This window comes from Paramormyrops kingsleyae, chromosome 1 (genome assembly GCF_048594095.1).
Source record: "Paramormyrops kingsleyae isolate MSU_618 chromosome 1, PKINGS_0.4, whole genome shotgun sequence".
Classification (NCBI taxonomy): Eukaryota; Metazoa; Chordata; class Actinopteri; order Osteoglossiformes; family Mormyridae; genus Paramormyrops; species Paramormyrops kingsleyae.
The window spans coordinates 13,641,760-13,656,671 of NC_132797.1; the positions used below are offsets into that span (position 1 = coordinate 13,641,760).

The 14,912-nt window shown below is 45.7% G+C and overlaps 1 protein-coding gene across 2 annotated transcripts in view; it reads right to left on the bottom strand.

The window, feature by feature from the left end:
* acss3 (acyl-CoA synthetase short chain family member 3) overlaps positions 1 to 14,912 on the bottom strand; it is a 35,319-nt gene that overhangs the window by 6,229 nt on the left and 14,178 nt on the right. For both annotated transcript variants that reach the window (XM_023838643.2, XM_072709991.1), the window contains exons 9-11: positions 11,579 to 11,682; positions 1,228 to 1,323; positions 737 to 800 (exon numbers count right to left, since the gene is read on the bottom strand). In XM_023838643.2, coding sequence (XP_023694411.2) covers positions 737 to 800; positions 1,228 to 1,323; positions 11,579 to 11,682 — 264 coding nt within the window. The remainder of the gene's footprint in view (positions 1 to 736; positions 801 to 1,227; positions 1,324 to 11,578; positions 11,683 to 14,912) is intronic.

Consider the following 14,912-nt stretch of genomic DNA (forward strand, 5'->3'; position numbering starts at 1 on the left):
GTCAGTTTGCTAAAGACTGGCTCATCTTGCGGCTTCACCTTATACTGCCACAGAGGAAATAAACAGCAATACTACTGAAAGAGTAAAGACAGGCGACTAGCTGACAGCAGGGCAAACTCCTGGAGACGGGGGGGCGGGAAGTGGTTTCAGGGCCCTGCCCTTATCACATCATATTACATTTATTTACCAGATGCTTTTGTCCAAAGTAACGTACAAGCAAGGATCAGAGAGCAGAGTCTTACAGTGACCCTGGAGCTATTGGGGTTAAGGGCCACGCTGAAGAAACCAATGCTGATATCACTCTGTCAGCAATGGGACTTGATCCAACGACCTTCCAATCACAGACACTAACCTGCAGACTCACCCCCCACTCCACCCCCCCAGGTGGGTGTCTGGGTGCACTGACAGGCTGGGATAAAAACCTGAACTGGAACAGCAAGAACAGGAGGGACTGTACAATCACCAGCACCAACAGCGATACCAGTACAAGCACAAACACAAACACAAAACACCAACAGAAACACCAGTACAACCACCAGTCCCAGTACAAAACAGCACCACAAACACCAACCTCAGCCCCAGTACCAGTACAAACATCAGCACAAACATCAACAGCAACACCAGTACAAGCACCAGTACCAGTACAAACAGCACCACGAGCACCAGTACCAGTACATGCATCAGCACAAACACCAGCACCAGAACAAAACACAAAGCTACTGCCTCTTGATTTTACCTGACCACGATATTTCCCAGAGTTCTCGGCTTCACCTTCTGCATGTTGTCATCCACAATTTCCACTGAAGAAAAAGAAAGCCACATTAGGCTCCAGCTGCATTGATCAGTGCTCACACTTACCCCTGCTGTCATGCTGATAAATGACTCAGCCGCCCCAAAACGGGAATTAATTGAGCCAATGTGAATTTCACCTTTGAATTTTGTTTTTATTTTTGGATCAATTGTGATATTTTGCTCAATCCTTCAATATCACAAAGGTAAGTACAGGGATGGCTTTCCTGTACACATAAATAAAAACCATTCCATAAGGGTGACCAAGAAAAATTATATCAATAATAAAATCAATCCATAAACAGCACAATTGATTACTCAGGCAACAGATATATAGCATGTTTAGAAATAATACTACCTCTAGATTGGGGCTGTGATTAAACACAGATTGGTTTCCATGACGGCTGAGAAAACTGAAAATGGTGAGAATGCCCTCACCATTATAGCCCGGTACAGGCTTGCCAGCTTGACCAGCAGGGGGAGACAATGAGTTTCCAAGGCCGACACAGGAGGCAGTGATGGAAGATCCAGTCTCTGAGAATAGCATAGAAAGGGATACGATACATTAAGTCCAAATCCAGATGTTGCGCACTAAACTGCGTTCAGACTGAACTGCAGGAAAAGACCCAGCAAATGCAAAAAACAGCTTAAAGCCGACAGCAGTCTAAACGACCTTCAGGAATGGTTCACGCGAGTGTAAGGGGTCGTGTGTCCCACTGCGCCACCTACAGAACGTTTCACTCAGGTGCTCTCCTGTTCTCCTCCAACACACACTGAACACATCTGACGTCCAACAGCTGGCTGTTTGAAGATGGCGACATTTAGGCAGCAGTCTTAAATTTAGGGAAAATTTTGATGTTGTTCACAAATGCAATTCACTTTATTTTCATTCATTCTGCTTATGATGCACCTTCAAATTCAAGCGGAGGCAAGCCAAGCTCAGAGCTGAAGATCGAAGCAGTCTCTGACATCAATTTCAGACCTCTGCCGCCCTACATCCACGCTTCAAATCCCACCGCGTAGTGAGCATTATTATCCGGAGCGGGACGTGCACGCTGGGTGTCTGAGAAACGCCAGATTTAGCACGAATATGACAAACACAAAAATAAATCCCGTGCACATTTTTAATAAGCCATTTTTTGCTACTCATTGGCACATTCTACACCTATTCAGATTATCCTCTCTGACTACTAGAAGGGACATCAATTTCCTTACTCTGACCATGGATGAGGAACATTGTAGAGAGGATCTCTCCATGTGACCCAGTCTGCTAAATGTTGCTCCAGTTTCCATCATGAGGTAGGAGGAAAAGAACTAATAAAGTAGCAAAAATAAAGCAAAACGATCAAATCAAACCAGCTCTTAGAAATTAGTCAAGGATAGCACTATGTAGAAGGAGGCATACGGAAAAAAATAACAGTTTTATAAACAGTCTAAAAATATCACAGTGACAAAAGCAGACAAGATTGTTTTTCACACTCCACAGGTTCTGGCACCATTGGCATTCAAACCCGTTAGCCAATGAGGCACAGCCTTGTGAGCATGCCCAGTGTTCAGGTCAGAGTGAGAGGGACGGAGTGGCACAGCCCAGGTAATTTACCTGCATGCCATTTACCATAACCATGATCTGCCTGAGTATACACCACAGTGCAGCAACCTACGAATGAGATATCCATACGACTGCATTACGCTCACACTGCCACTCCTGTTGAGGTTTCAAAAATTTCAAAATGTATCCGAATGAGTTTAAAACACAAGGGCAAAAAATGAAACAAAAAGCAGAAGCAGGGCCAAATTTGCAAAACTCCCCACCTTCGTATCCATAACTGATACATTTAAAAAGTACAAATATCATCAAATAGCAAGTGCAGGCTAAGAGAAAGGGCCTTGGGCAAGTGACACAGCAAAATGCAACACACAGATGTACAGAAAACTAGCTGAACACACAGAAATGACACAATACCCCCAAATCATTCCATATCACACATAAATGCATTAAAATTACAGCAATGTTTTATAAAAAAACAAACTTCCAAATGAACCCCATCTACCATGTTCAGATAAGATATAGAATAGGACTGGGGATGGAATACATGACATGACAAACTTTATCCATCCCCATGGGGGAAATTAGTTGCTTTTTGCATATCCCATCTTGCTCTCTGTGAAAAAGACAGAAGTATATGGTACATGTATATACCAGTGACTGCAAGATTTAGGGTTGGAGTGTAGTGCCTTTAAAGATGCAGTCTAATGCCCAACAGTAATATCATTACTCTGCCAATTCCAGGATTCGAACCCATGGCCTTCTGGACACAGATTGTTAACCCACTGAGCTACATGCTGGCCAATGTACTTTTCCAGTGTATGAAACTGAAAAAAGGTATTATTGTGAAAAACAGATGAGAGACAGGGGGGTCAATGTGAGCGTAATGCAGTCGTATGGATATCTCATTCATAGGCTGCTGCACTGTGGTGTATACTCAGGCAGATCATGGTTATGGTTAATGGCATGCAGGTAAATTACCTGGTACATGAAACCACAACAAGACAAATCGTAAAATATGTCAAGAGCAGGTTGTGGGAGTGTCAGCCAAGGGCAGGACCCAGGCAGACTGTGCGGCACAGAGCCAGCACCCAAACACACGTCTGTTCTCCAGAAGCCTCAGCTTCCTGCCAGCCACGAGCAGGCTCTACATGAGGCAGCACTGTGGGGTGGGGGGGGGGGATCAAGGCTGTCAGCTCTGAGGTCCCCATGAGATGGGGGGGGGGGCGAGGATCTACCAAACTCACTGTCAGCTGGCACAGATATCAGCCATTAGAGCCGGCAGGTAGGAGACAGCATGTTATTCCGGGCTAAACAATGACGTTTGGATGTGTGATTCACTGAGTTGGGGGGGGGGGGGGGGTGGCGGGGGCTGGGTTCCAGGAAGCCAGTATGATGAAAATAAGAAGTAGCCCTCAAGGTCAGGAGATCACTGCTGGGGGGTCACTTCTCTGGAAAACTGAAATACTTCAGATCACAAACCATTACAGCCCTAAATAAAAACTCTTCCCTGGAATGTATGACAGACTCCTGGGATGGGGGCCACGAGCAGCTGACACTGGGAATGATGCGACAAGGGCAGCCCCCCCACCCCCCGCGTGCCGTAACGAGTGTGCCTCAGCTAATGGACTAATGAGCTGTGCACAGCCTTAGCCCTGTTCTCTGTGCACAGCCTTAGCCCTGTTCTCTGTGCACAGCCTTAGCCCTGTTCTCTGTGCACAGCCTTAGCCCTGTTCTCTGTGCACAGCCTTAGCCCTGTTCTCTGTGCACAGCCTTAGCCCTGTTCTCTGTGCATATTTCACACAGAGCTCTTACTGCACATAAAAATGGTAAATATGGTGCAAGTGTACCATTATGCTGCTTCTGCAGAAACATCCGTTATTCTAAAATTCCCTTTTAACAATGCACCAATATTAAAAAAACAAAGCAACTGAATTATTAAATATGTCACACATATTCACATCGACGGTTTATATTATCCAAATGGGTATGGGCATTCTACAGGACAGCTAAGGGATTTGTAAGGTCCCCATACTCATTCAGGCATAACAAGCTCCAGATCTTACTGCAACAGTTTTGATGCGACATCGTTTTCATCCTGTGGACTTTACCTGAGGCCTGTTCCTCCACTAGTGTGTGGGTAGTAAGTAGTGTGGCATTTCGGGGCATTAGTACCAGAAACTTTAAGGTTAATGGGTTCAAATCCCAGGTGTAAGGTGCTTAACACTCGTGGGAGTTTTACTTACACAAAAATGTTCTGAGGGCTAGAGGAGATGGGACCAAGACATCTGATTGGTTGGTCTGCCCCCCTCTGTTGCTTGGACCCACTTCTCTACAATTTGATTGGTTATCTCACTGAACCAAACATTTTTCTTTCTGCCCTCAGAACATTTTTGTGTAAGTAAAACTCCCATGAGCATATTCAACCCAAACTGCTCTACTAAAATACCCAGCTGTGTAATTGCTTTTGATCTAAAATCTCTCTGGGTAAACAGTTTTTTTTTCGCTATTGGACCTGCTTGGCATCAGAGCAGTTTAGGCGACCCTTAAAGATCTCTGTCCCCTACAGAGTGAACGACTTCACACACTGGCTGAGCCAAAATACCATAAATGCTCTGGCTGAACAGCCAATGACAAAAAAGCCCCAGTGGAGGAGCAGGAAATCGGAACGATGCTGGGAAAGGACAGAAAGAGGAAACTATTACGCTGGTGGCTCTTAATTACGCATGTTCCCGGCCCACCTGCAACGCACTGAAACGACAAAGCGCTAAAGTTAACACACCCCTACAGGGTTTGCTTAAACAAGCAGTACGTCAGACTGCGCTACGCCCCCACAGGGCCATGGGGGCCGGTGCTCGGACCACATCCAGGCTGACTCAATATGGTGTCAAGTTCAACTACATCTATTCCATCAGCCAGAGTGCACAAGAAGACAGGTTTAATAAAGAATGGACTAACCCAAATTAAGCTAGGCTGCAGAGGGTGTAAACAGTCAGTGCCCTTGGGGGGGGGGGGGGATAATGGGGACCTGTGATAACCAGTAGAGTTGTTCTGAAGGGTTATGTTTCACTGTCTAGGTACTTTGTACACCACACTTCACACAGCGTGAAACCTACCCTGTAAAGTGGGGTCCTGTGGATAATGACGACCCAGGGCTGTGAGGCCAGGCAAAGGTGACTGTTTCACTGCGAACTCTCAGCCGCAGCCATCAGAGGGGGTTTACCATTGCTGAGCTTACAAGGGACACCCAAACTGATGGTAAGGAGCATCTATAGCCTACAGCAAGGTGACAGGTAGCGAAGTGATGTGTGTCATTCTCACTGAGAGCTAAAGGGTGTGAGGGTGACCAGCCAGCTTCACTCACAGGTGGGAACCAGCAGACAGAGGTGCTACATAGTGCTGAGTAGTGCTAACTAATGCTATTCAATGCTACGCAGTGCTACGTAATGCTATTCAATCCTACGTATTGCCATATAAGGCTACTAAATGCTACATAGAGCTACATAATGCTACATAATGCCTCATAATGCTACACAGTACTATGTAGTGCTGTGTAATGCTACATAGTGCTCCACATAACAAACTGAAATTGCTAATTCATCATATTCCTCATATTATTCTTTTTTTCATTCTCAGTAGCACCTTCTTCAATATCCCTAAGGGACACTTGGGGTAAGGAGAAGAGAGAGGGCCAGCCCATCTGACAGTGGCATACATCCCAGAGTCAGACAACCAGTGTCATGCCAACCACACAGCACGAAGGCGCCCCCTTCCACACGAACGATGCTGGCGCAGGATTATTTAGATGCGCTAAACTGGACTAAAAAGAAACAAAAAATTGAAATCCCTTCGGCTCCGCTAATAAATCGCCACCCAAACAGGCAACTTCGCACCGTCGAGCAGCGCAGATGCTCTCAACTGGAAACTCACTGGTTGCCAGGCAACACCGATGACATCAGCAACCTTCATCACTCCCCCCCACAGTTTTCTTCCCAAAATAGCTCACAGATTATCTGGAGGTTTCAAAGCACTTCGGCTGCCTCTCTCCTTTTATCTACATCCATCCTCAGGGGTGGGGGGGTGTGGTGGGGGTCACTGACACTGAGATTTCCAATGGGCACTGTGGTTAAGTGCACAATTAAAAAGGTCAAATCCTTCTTACACCCCCAAACAACTGAAGACCGAAAAAGGAGAAGCCGCGTGGAGAAAGACCTCAGATCCCTCTAAAGATGATGTGGGAGAAATGAACGGAGGGACCAAAAAGAGCAGATGAGGGAGGGTGCCGTTCCAAAACGGGTGTGACACAGTGTCTGGAAAGGATGCAACAGGACAGGCATCGCCGAACGTCACCCAGCCCCAAGGTCACGCCGGTATCGTACACTGACGCACGGAACCCCGTCACCCTTGTAAAAGCTTCACAAAGGACACAGGTCCGGCTGAATGGCTATTTATGAATCCCAGCCAGTCCTCCCACTTTCTCTTACACAGCATAACTTATGCCAGATGTCAAACCAGCCAGGCGCTTCTCACACACAGGGAACAGCCATTATTTTTCCAGATCATCAGGAATATAGTCCTGCTTCTAACATTACATAACATTTCTAACACAGTGGCATATTATTGTTATTATTATTATTATTATTCATAATTATGGTATTATATTGACCATTGCTGCAGCCATCACTGAATTTTACAGCCCATTTGCAAACTGTTATTTGTGATGGTATTTTTTCAACGCTATTAACCATATTTTTCTGTCTGATCTGATATGTCCATGTCTCAGTGTCAATGTTTCAAGAGAGCACTATAAGATATTCTGCTATAATCCACATTTCATGCAGCCTCTCCTCCCATTCACAAGATCAAAGTCATGCCTGACGGATGCAACACTGAACATGCCAAGTTTATATTCAGACAAAAAGGCTCATCCAAGTAACTGAATTAATCAAAGTTCACCTCACGTCAACAGCCCTGAGCGTCCGCCTCAACCCATATGTTCAATGACAAAAAGCTAAGATACACACACAGAAGCAGGTGACCGCTTTCCCCAATCAGCGGCACCCTTGTGATGCAGCCAGCCAACTTCAATTCAGATTACCCCCTTCAAGCATTCAGAAAAGGGCCCAAAATGGGAAATATTAGACCCTGAAAAGGATCCAATGAGGCCAATTGATTTAGTACCCATTTTTCAAGGTACACTCCCACTTTATCACTTTCTTCTGGAGCGAGACAGCAAGATTTGGGCATGTCCTCAGAATACCCTGAGGTCACACGGCATTCTCTGAAAGGGGACAGTATAGGGAAAACTAGATTTTACATCCACAAAAGCCAATTCAACATTCGAACACAACTGCATTTCACATTGGACAGCAATGTGTGCAGAATGAAAGCATCAGTCGAACTTCTCAGCAAACCTTTCAAGTCTTTACTAATTCAATGAGATCTGTCAACAGAGAGGAGCAAGGCTGAAGGAAGGTCCATGATTAATTGCTCTCCGAGTCTGCGGCCAGCGAGAGGTGGGGCAGCCTCCTGTCAAGCAGAGGAGCTAATAAATCTGAAAGACTGATCGCATGTTGACAAAGTGCTACTGCAGTCTACCTGTGGTTGGGTGCCTCTTATGCTGAAATCGGGGCTCTTTTGGGCAGAAAACAAGCAGAAAAGCTTGCAGCATCTGTATCCTCACTCAAGGGCCACATGGTGCAAATTTTTATCACACGATAAAAGGGGAAAAAAAAAAAATCATCATAAACTCGCCACTAAAGCCAGAGGCAAGTCTGCCAGTAGTACTGCTCTTCGCCTCGGTGACGCAGGGATACATGATTTCGACTTTATTCTTCACCAATCCTGTGGCCCGAGAACTTCAAAAAGGCCATTATACTTGTGACATACGGAGGCAGCGCGATGCACATATGCAAAGCCGACAGAAGAGCTGAAAACGAAGAACGTGTCAGCTGAAGCTGGATGCCGCAGTTTCCTATTCATTTATTCAGCCTCTGCTGTGTGCCGGAGTTAAAGCATTCAGGTTCCCTTCCGGCTCACAGAGCAAGTGGCAGACGGCGAGCTTTCAGACTGAGCGAGAGACCTTGGCGCACCCACAGACGGACGGGACGAGGGGCCGACTCCACACAGCTGGCCCTTTATCGCCGTCGACAGCTTTGAGCCGGACGGCACCCGCCGGCTAAACGGCGCCACCTGCGGAGAATGCATTTCCCCGGCTGGCGTTATCCAGCGTACGGGCAGATCGCGCGTGAAAGCTCGTAACGGCGAGGCGGGCCTCATTATGTAGCACGTGAACACGGTCACGGTCCGGAGCCAGCGGAGGCACCCTGCGAGTGTGAAACGGAGCTGCTGATGTATCAATTACGGGTGGGGGGGGGGGGGTTGAGTGTGGTTACTGGGAGGAGGGCTAGTATGACAGTTCACCATATTTCATATACTTATGATGAGCCATTTGTTTCTAGACAAAAAACAAAAACAAGGGCTGTTGACTTTAGTTATTATTAGATTATTACAGCAATATTTGATTTATTGGCAGCAAAAACATATGTGGGAGTGAACAGAATTATTAAAAATATGCAACTTATTATTCTTATTTAACATTATTCCTACAGTAGTGAAAAAGATAATACAAGACTGTCTTGGTTTGATACCAAATCACCCCGTGTAATAAATGTAGTACCAGAGATCTAATCTCAACAAAGATATTAATTAAAGTTCAAAGTGAAGGCAGCGAAGGCATAATCGATGAGCATCATAATTAATGGTGAATTATCAAAAGACTTAAATTTAGGAGGAAATCAGCTGGGTCAAGAGCGCAGATTGGAAAACGCGAGATAATCTCCCCAGGGAGCGAGAGGCCGAGCGCCATCAGTATCTGCTTCCGCGGGTTTAGGGGCTGCAATTACAAGCAGATCTCTGGAAGTGAAAATACTAAGCATGAGACGCTTTAGCCCTTGTGCAGCGTGCGATGATTACGCATCCCATCGTATCACCTGTAAGTCCTCCTCGCTTACTCCCACCTACACGCACACGCAGAGACACACATGCGCACGCTCACACCTGCCTTGAGCTGTTAGAAGCACACAACCCCCCCGCCCACCTGTCTGAACAAGCGCTGGACTGCGAACGAGGCGTCCATGGTTTAAAGAGTAAAGCAAACCCTGGAAGAGAGCCGGGGGAGAGCAGTGTCCCATGGCGGGGTATGCAAACTTCAATAAATCTGTGTGTAAAGCGTCTGGCTGCCCCAACGACCCGCCGCCCCCGGCGTTTAAGCAGCGGCCTCTTCAGCACGGACAAGCTGGGAGCAGGCAACCTCCATTAAGCACTGCAGAGTGCGATGTCTAATCAGCACACTGCTTTGATTGGCTCTCCAGTTCTGCCATTAGCGAGCAGGCCCAAACTGGATGCACTGCCTGATGTCCTGCCAAAAGCTGAATGGTCACCGGCTGGTCAGCTACACATCTCTGTAAGAGACACGCCCTGCCTTTGAGCAAGCGATATATAAACAGCTCTGGAAAAAATTAAATCCCGGTTTAATCCTGGTTCTGCTGGCAGAAGGCTACATTGCAAGGCGGGCTCCTTCCAGGCTCAAAGTTTCTAAGAAGAGAGTACACAAGATCAAGGTGAAGCAGGAGACACGGGCAATAACCAAAAACCAGACAGGCAGAGGGCAGAAGCAACTTTCTAATGCCAGAGATGACTGTCAACTTAGTTGACTGACCTCAAGTGACCTTCAAAAAGAATGAGAAGGGTTAAGTGCAGCTGTGAAGTGCACTGCTAGGACAGTTCATATCAGGCTCCTAGAAGCAGGACTGAAGACCCATAAAGCAAGGAAGAAGCCCCGCATCAATGAGAAGCAGGGAAGAGCCAGGCTGGAGTTTGCAAAAAAAAAATTTAAAAAATTCACACAGGCGAATACCAATAAATTGAGGAATGAGTGAAACGGAAATTTTTGCTGCGGTCTCAATTTTTTCCAGAGCTGTATATGCGCATTGATCTGAGACCGATCCATAGCTACATGGCCCCATACGCGAGAGGGCTCTATGTACTGTATCACGACTCATCACTCCCATGATCCTCATCAAAATTATCTGCCATTTGTGCCACAGCAGGCCTCGTGTTGGTTTGTACACACGGATTGCCACAGCAGGCCTCCTGTTGGTTTGTACACACGGATTGCCTTCACTCACTTCCCACATGGACGAGTCCTGGCCGCACAGCACCCAACAAGTTGACTACAAGTATTGAATGTTAGCTTATTGCGTAATATATCCCAGACCCTGACACACACTGCTTTTACAAGATAGTTATGATTCGCCTCACAGACGGAGAGAGATAGAGAGATAGACAGAGAGATAGGGCCTAGGAGAAACAGACAGCCGGGCCCAATATGACAACTGTGAGATGCCACCAGGTTACTGTATGTCATGTTAAAAAAAAAATCAATATTTGGGTGACATTTATAAGATCTCCCGTCCTGCCAAACTGCAGTCCGCACGCCGGCATTTCAGAGCACAATCAGGCCGTATGACCGAAAGCCTGTTTCCAGCCAGAAGCCACCTGATCAATGGAAAAGACTAAAGGGGTGAAGCGTAGCTCAGTTTCGAAGACAGCATTGCTTTCGCAGCTATCAAACTCTACTGAGGCCTCCTTAGCAGCGTGGGGGAACTCATGTGTCATCGCTCTCATTTAAATCATGAACACAAGCTCATCTAAGGAGATGCTCAAATAAGCTTGGCTGAGATGACAATTGGTTTAATCTGCTGTTGCTAACACCCTCGAAAACAGAACAGAGAGCAAAGCTGGTGCATCAGCACCAAGTGGCACTGCTGCAGACCCAAGACTTCAGGAAGCAGTCACTACTCAAACGGCCTCACGGTGGGAAATTCTTCCTCCATTAAATTCACGACAGATTACAAACATGTTCACCTTGCAACCACCCCTCTCTCCAGCCATCTGTGACCTCAGCACCAAACTAAGAAAGTCATGCCAAGACAGCTTTAGGGTAAAAGTGTGTGTGTGCGTGTGCGTGTGCGCGCGCACGTGTGTGTGTATACATACAGGTTTTGATATACGCAAAGATGCAAAATGTGAAAAGCAGACACTCTGGCAAGATCCCTAAAAGAATGGCTTTAAATACTTAACCAAAAACTACCAGAACTACCTGCTTAACAACATTCTCTCTCTACTGCATTGCGGGGGAACCAGCTTTGATGGTGTGGCCACCCCACCAAAGATACTCACCCGTCTGCCACCAGTGGTCCAGCACAGGGACTCCAAAGCTCTTCTTGGCCCATTGCAGTGTCTCCACATCGCAGCGTTCTCCTGCCACGAACAGGGTCCTCATTCTGGGAGAAAGGTGGCCTATAGGTTACCAAGGGCCATTTCAGGCAAGAAATCCGTCCCCTCCTTGGCCTCCCAGCATCTTGAACAATTCATTCTGTTAATGTCCATTTCATATGAATCGGAACTTTAGCAAAAGGGCCACAATTACTCAAAACAGAGGACAAACCGTAGAGCTTGTTAAACCACACCATGCGGTTTAAGCTCTCCAAGCAGCTAAAGGTCAAAACAACATTCATAGAGTTACTAACATAAAGCATAATTTTGCAATCTGCCCATTTAAACCACTGGACTCTTTTAATGAAAGAATTAAAGTTAATTACCATGCTCAAGGGTATAATGGAACAAATACAAAACGCTCTCCAAATACAAAGTTACGCACTGTCCCCAATACATGTTATTTGTCAATTAGGTGTCAGGTAATTTTACTAGGAAAATCTGTAACCTAATTACCAGTTATTAGATACCTTCTAATTCAGGTATCCAATATTACTGTCATATATAATAGTAACTGATGCCCTGTTAATTACCATGGTCTCCTTATAAAAGTTTTATACGAAAAGCACACTGCTACTCATACCTCAGGACCGTTTCCCAGACAACACGGCACTTGTGTGATGGTTATTCTACCTTTTTCATAAGACCAACAAACTCTTCACAGCAAATAGGTCATGGTTCATAAAACTAAAAAGGAAACAAGGCACCACGCTGGAAAATGTCCATAGTGTTCATGACCTCTCACCTCCTTCATGCAACCTATTCTTCATAGTTAAATGCTGTTAGATTTACAAAGTACACCCCAATCCGGAAAGATGGACTGGACTGTGCACATGTGCCCGAGGTTTCAACACCTGGGGCAACGGGTGAGCCCAAGTTAAATATGGGGGGGGACAGCCACTACAGCACCAAACAGAGTGCCCCAGGGCTCACAAGGCTGTTTCACTCAGTGTTTCCTCGCTTTTCACACATCAGAGGGGACTACTGGCTTCACGCCAGCTCGCCTGCAGGCTCAGGGATTCCATAATGTCGGCTTTTATCTCTGGAGCAGCACACAACCCGACAAGCCCGTTTTCAAACTGCAGCCATTACCCGCGAGATGTCTGCGGACAGCTGAAAATGCTACAAGCTGCTTCATTTCATTTACAGCGCATTGATTCTGATGGTGACACACTGTACTAAATGGGGGAAAGATGTGTACATTCAGATACATTGAAAAGTGGGTGAAATAAATCTTTCAGAAACCTAAAGCTAAATTGCTAAAAACACACACACACACACACACACACACAGAAACCTAAAGCAAGTATACCACCAAAAACGTTCTCTTGAAAGGTCATCATGGCTGCTATAGAGTTCCTAGTCAGTCAGCTGGTCTGGGAACAGAGGCCGGCAAACATGCTGGTTTCCAGGAATCCTCCGCAAAAGCGTTAACACACAACCTAAGTCGGCACACGTCTCACATCAGGTGGGAACCAATCGCTAATTCATGAGGGACCAAACCCTTGTAGGGTGCAGCCTTCGTGGAAAAGAGCTGTCCACACCTGTGCTATCAGAGAACAGAGAAGGTCGCAGAAGAAAAACAAACAGCTCCAGTCTATTAAATATGCATCACTTATAACAGTATATGACTATACACACTGTTATTGCCAGGCAATTACCAGGTACGTGATTCATGACACAATCAGGTATATGCATAAGAATGGTATTAAAGTGAAATCTTTTGTTCAGAAATAAGCAGGGTTTGTTTACTATGCACAGCATAATAATGCACATTACACTGAGAATTTAACGTGTAGGGAAATAAAATGCTTTCTGCTGCACAGCAGAGCTTATCAAACCCAAATTGTCGTCAACCCAACAAGCTGAAATGAAGTCGTTTCTGAGCTGTGCTGCCCAAGCAGTGGGGCTGGATCAGCCTGAGCCAAGACGGCAGGGCTCAAATAACCGTGGATTCAATTTAGAAAAAGCCCTCATGATCCAACAGTAATGGAATTGCTCTCTCATTCAGGATAAGCGTCGCCACATAAACAGCCTCTTTGCTGTACTTCTTCTTGCTCAGCTGAGCGCCTAGCAGTAAAGCATCTCGTTAAAACGCTGGACTGGAGGGATGACGTCAGGCACACTGGGGAAATTCAGCCGCGACGGGGATGGTTAAACGTCTGCTCTGCACAGCGTAGCTTCATAAGCCCTCCGCAAGACATAAGCGACATATATCGAGATTCAAAACTGATCAGAAGTCTCTTACCAGGCCTGGCTGGAATCAAATTCTTTTATTTCATCCAACAATAATCGAAAGAAACCACAGCAGTTACTGTAATTCTCTGGCTCATGAGTCTCCGGAAAACATCAAAGGCTAATTAAGATTAGGCCTAATAACAGAAAGCTAACATCCTTTTCATATTTATAATATTGTAGCATGTCCCAGCATGCCCCGCATGCAAGCTGTAAATAGCCCTTGTTGTGTTGTTGTTAATGTTAATGGTTACATTGTTGTGCGTGTGTTTACCCGTATCTTGTGTGCACCCGGTCCGATCCTCGTGTGTAATTAGCTTATGTAAATCTCCCACCGTGTATGCGTCTTACAGTTCGGCATCTGACAACCTTGTGTGTCCTATATGTAATTGGTTCAGTGCTCGTTGGGTGTGTGATGTAGTTCTTTTCAGGACTGCTAATAAAGAGCAAGCCAGTCTCCGCGTCTCTCTCTGCTCCTGCAATGCCTCAGTCTAACGGACGCCACAATATTCTTACTACTGTTCCATATTTCAGCTTTTACAGTTACTTTACTAATTTATTTGCAAATGGAATATGCATCAAAATTATACTCCAATGCAATACATTTACTTGTATTACAAATTCTCTACAAGCACTTGTCTCAGATCGGAAATCTTTACATTATTTTATTAGCAACTCGTAGCTTTGCTCCAGCAAGCCACTTAATCACCTTTAATTAAATATATTGGCACAATTTATGTTAACACCATTAAGATATAGCAATTAATTAAGGTATAAGTTAATTAGATTCATTCCCGTAATGGCTTAGCAGGTGGCATAGCAGCTAAGGACCTCGACCTGCAATCAGGGCCTCGATATCGCTCACATAATGAGGACACGTAAACCGCTCCCACCACATCCAGCTAAGGACACAGTAAGACACAAACGGCTCCATGGAAACTAGAGGTACTGTAGAAATGTCATCTCTAACCCTAGAACTGCAGCTCTTTACCTGCAGACACCA